At 48.0% G+C, this 3899-nt stretch overlaps 1 protein-coding gene across 3 annotated transcripts; it reads left to right on the top strand.

Moving 5' to 3' along the window:
- Nucleotides 1-637: 637 nt before the first annotated feature.
- On the top strand, nucleotides 638-3535 carry Atp5mc1 (ATP synthase membrane subunit c locus 1). 3 transcript variants are annotated; one of them, XM_046420440.2, is made up of 5 exons: nucleotides 638-729; nucleotides 1318-1365; nucleotides 2374-2448; nucleotides 2802-2983; nucleotides 3324-3535. In XM_046420440.2, the coding sequence occupies exons 2-5, from the start codon at nucleotides 1327-1329 to the stop codon at nucleotides 3436-3438; spliced, it is 411 nt and encodes a 136-aa protein (XP_046276396.1). In that variant the 5' UTR covers nucleotides 638-729; nucleotides 1318-1326; the 3' UTR covers nucleotides 3439-3535. The 3 variants fall into 3 exon arrangements, with proteins under 3 accessions (XP_046276396.1, XP_046276395.1, XP_046276397.1); XM_046420439.2 differs by having other exon boundaries at nucleotides 690-799; XM_046420441.2 differs by lacking the exon at nucleotides 638-729 and adding an exon at nucleotides 935-959.
- Nucleotides 3536-3899: the final 364 nt, after the last annotated feature.

Genomic DNA, 3899 nt, shown 5'->3' with positions numbered 1-3899 from the left:
CTAACTCCTTTGCTCTCATCTTTCTACCGGGGTGATTTTATTCCTAGAAAGCTGGTTTTACAATATAAGCTTCATTTATTTGGGAAAAAAAAAATCTCGGGTTGTTAGTCCATAACTGCAGAGGCGCACAAAGGTGCGTTCACCACCGGGGAACTTTGCAGACTGCCTTCAATTCCCAAGGCGGAAACAGAGGTTTCCACAAATCGTTAGAGTGGGAATTGCTGCAAAGGCGTCGGCTCTCGGGAGCAACATCTCGCGGGATTTCAGTACTCCTCGGGGGTCTCCGGCCTGACTACAAGTCTCGATATAAAACGACGTGAGGCCCGAGTGACCAAATGAAGGCTCGGAACCAAGGTCACGTGTTCTCTGCGTCAGGCGTCCGGTCATCTCTCCCACGCCTTTTTCTTCAGCTTCCATCTTGGTCGCCATTTTGTGTGAGAGGTTCTGGAAACTCCGAGTCCCGCCGACTCTATGGTCGAGCGTTTCGGGGATCGACCAATCGTAACCCAGATCTAAAGGGAAGGCCCCGCCTTTACCCGCATAGAGGCGGGAATTGCCACGAAGCTCCTGTGGAGAGAGAGGAAGAAGCTGCAGAAAACCAATAAGAAAGGAGGAGTCGATGACGTCAACCAATGGGAATACGGGGGATTGCGACCAATGAAAGCGGAGGGACCCCGGGACACGTGGGTGGGGGAGCTGAGCGCTGAGACCAAGGGCTAAAGCAGAGAGGTGAGTCAGTCACCTTGAGCAGGGAGAGCGCTGTGGGCCAAGCAGAGGCCGTAGGGCAGTGGGAGTGCAGGTGACTTGGGGCCGGGAGTCAAGTGATCTGTAGGGTTGTAGGCCGGACCCTAAGGAGGGATATTTGTCCCCAGGGCTGGGAGAGACGATGGGGAAATCTATAGCTTTGTCAATTAATGTTAATTACCAACGGTAATGAGCGATAAACGGCCACTGGTGGGGTGAGTAGACATCTGTGTAACATGGGCAAGCAGGACCTTGTTCGGCATCTGCCCAGTTTCCGCCTCCAGTCTTCCCGGGAGACAGTCCCCTTTTGCAACATTTCTCTCTTGGGGCCTGATCTTTTATTTTTTTCGGTGCTCCCTCACTTTCTCTCTGCAAAGCCGCTGTGCAGAAAGTGGTGGACCCGGAATCCGCCTTCTGACCTCTAATGCCCTCAGCTGGGGCACGGTGCATGGAAGAGAGGGTACGGAGAAGACAAGTTGGGAGGTGAAGGAGACGGCAAGAAGGCCGCCGCTATATCCAAACAACCTGGCTCTCAATTTTTCTTTCTTTTTTTTTTTTTTTAAATCTATGCAGACTGAAAAAATGCAGACCACCGGGGCACTGCTCATTTCTCCGGCTCTGGTAAGCTGCGGCTCCGGGGTGCCCTGTAGTGCCATGTGTGGTGTGGGAGTCATCGGTGTTTAATGAATGGACTGAGAGGAGCGTGGCGTTCTGATGATGTTGGCTCCTTGGGGAGGCTGTAGGATGTGAAACAGGTAACCCCTATTTATTTGGGCCTATAAACCAAGCTATCTTGGCTTTGAAGTGTCCTCTGAGAGTTTAGATCCGACCTTTACCCTCAGTCTGGCTCAGCCATAGCCATAGCCATAGCCAGACAGTCCACTAATTAGTGATTCTTCACTTTGCGCATTAGAATCTCCTGGGGGCTTTTAAAAATATTAATGCCCAGACTGCACCTTAGACCAATTGCACAGACTCTGGGAGGGGGGTAGAAACCCAGGATTTTTTTTTTTTTTTTTTTTAAGAACTTCCAGGTGATTTCAATGTTCAGCCAAGTCTGAGAACCAGTGCACTAAAGAATATTTTTTAAGAAGTGGTGTTACAGAGGGTTCTCCTTAGATGGCTATTCCAGGTGCCACACCATTGGAAGTGGTAGCAATGGGTAGATTTTGATAAATATTCTTCCTCTGATTCCTTTGGTGATCTGGGTACAAACTCTTCTTGGACCTGGTTTGATATAAGTGTGCATTCTTATTATATTCTGGGAAACTGAGGTTGTACATATAGAAGTGAACTTTGGCACATGTATTATATTGTTTTGGTTTGAGTTTTAGTGCTGGGGATGGGACCCAGAACCCTGTACATGCTAACCATGTGTCATACAACTGAGCTGCACCTTAGCCTAGTACATGGTTCCAAATTGTGATGGTTGCCACTGCCAACTACACCAGGCTCTGGGGCAGCTCTGGTGTGGGCTTGCCTGGTAGAAACAGGAATAAATTACTTGACCTTGAAGTACATTGGATTTTATCTGTTTATGACTTTGTAGTCATGTTTAGAGAAGCTCATCAATGAGGATTTTTTTTTTTCTTGCCTGATTTGGAGACATATGTCTTTCTGATTTTTCAGATCCGCTGTAGTAGGGGTCTGATCAGGCCTGTGTCTGCCTCCTTCCTGAGTAGACTAGAGGACTCATCTAAACAGGTAAGGAAATAAGGCCCCTTTTAGAGATCTCCCCAGGCAGAGATCTTTCAGTTTGGTTTGCTTTTAGGCCTAAGGAGAACAATTAAAGGACTATGATGCTCTTAATAGTTCTGTTACACCAAAAATGAGCATTGTAGGTTAGAAACTTGGAACAATGGGGTGTGCTTAACCACAAAACTTCACTGGCCCTATCTGAATACAGACCCTAAGACTAATTCCCAGTGTACTTTCTGCATTCAGGATTTTGTACTTGTCAGTTTGCCAGCAGTTTCAGAGCTCAGGTGGGTGGGGTGTGGAGTAGAATCAGCCATCTGTCCCAATGCCATACTTTCCTTTCTTTCTCCTCCTTCTAGACTTCCTACAGCAGCAGCTCCCCACTCCAGGTGGCCAGACGGGAGTTCCAGACCAGTGTTGTCGCCCGGGACATTGACACAGCAGCCAAGTTCATTGGTGCTGGGGCTGCCACAGTTGGTGTAGCCGGATCAGGGGCTGGCATTGGAACTGTGTTTGGCAGCTTGATCATTGGCTATGCCAGGTAAGTTTGAGGTGGCCCAAAGCATCTCCCACTGTAAGTTTCACCCTGTTTAGGCAAATCTTCAGTAAGAGGTGCTCCCTACTGGAGCCCTCAGTTTGATTTCATCTACCTCCCACTTTTTCCACTGACCTCTAAACCAGAATCTAAATATGTGTCCAGCCAGGTTGACTTGGACTCTCCAAATTGTTGCTTTATTTGCCTACCAAATTCCTGAGATCCCTGCAGGCTAGGCCCTCCCAGTCATAGCACACTCTTCACCTCACCCTTCTGTGCCCTCTACCCCTACCCACACTCATTTTTTTCTTCTCCCTGGGTTGGCATCTATGTCTGTCCCTGGCAGGAACCCGTCTCTCAAGCAACAGCTCTTCTCCTATGCCATTCTGGGCTTTGCCCTGTCTGAAGCCATGGGGCTCTTCTGTTTGATGGTCGCCTTCCTCATCCTCTTCGCCATGTGAGGCTCCGTGGGGGTCACCCACAGGTCCCTGCTGCTTTGACTCCACTGGTACTGGAGTGTGCTGAGCTGTACCATTAAACGATGTTTCTCTAAACCCATGCCTTTGTCTCTGTCCTTTGACCTTGGAGAGAACCTTGGTGGAAAGGTGGGAAGAGGGACTTGGGTCAGCTGTTGGTAATTAGGAAGTCCTTGGGGCTAGAGAAACCACTGCCACAACAGTGTCAACATGGAAAATTCTCATCTCACAGAGGAATGTGAATTTATCCAAATAATAATTGTTCCTTTTCTTCAAATTAGTATATTAATATGTAACATTTTTGAGGGACTTAATTTGCATCAAGCTCTATACCAAGTAGTTTTGTCTGTTTCTTTTTGTTTTTGTACCAGAGATTGAACCCAGGGGTGCTTAACCACTGAGCCACATCCCTAGCCCATTTTATATTTAGAGACAGGATCTCACTG

This window comes from Marmota monax, unplaced genomic scaffold (genome assembly GCF_021218885.2).
Source record: "Marmota monax isolate L192 unplaced genomic scaffold, Marmota_monax_Labrador192_F-V1.1 WCK01_AAM20220418_F8-fsc00064, whole genome shotgun sequence".
Classification (NCBI taxonomy): domain Eukaryota; kingdom Metazoa; phylum Chordata; class Mammalia; order Rodentia; family Sciuridae; genus Marmota; species Marmota monax.
Note: the sequence above shows the minus strand (reverse complement) of the source record. Positions and strands in the feature narration are given on the sequence as shown.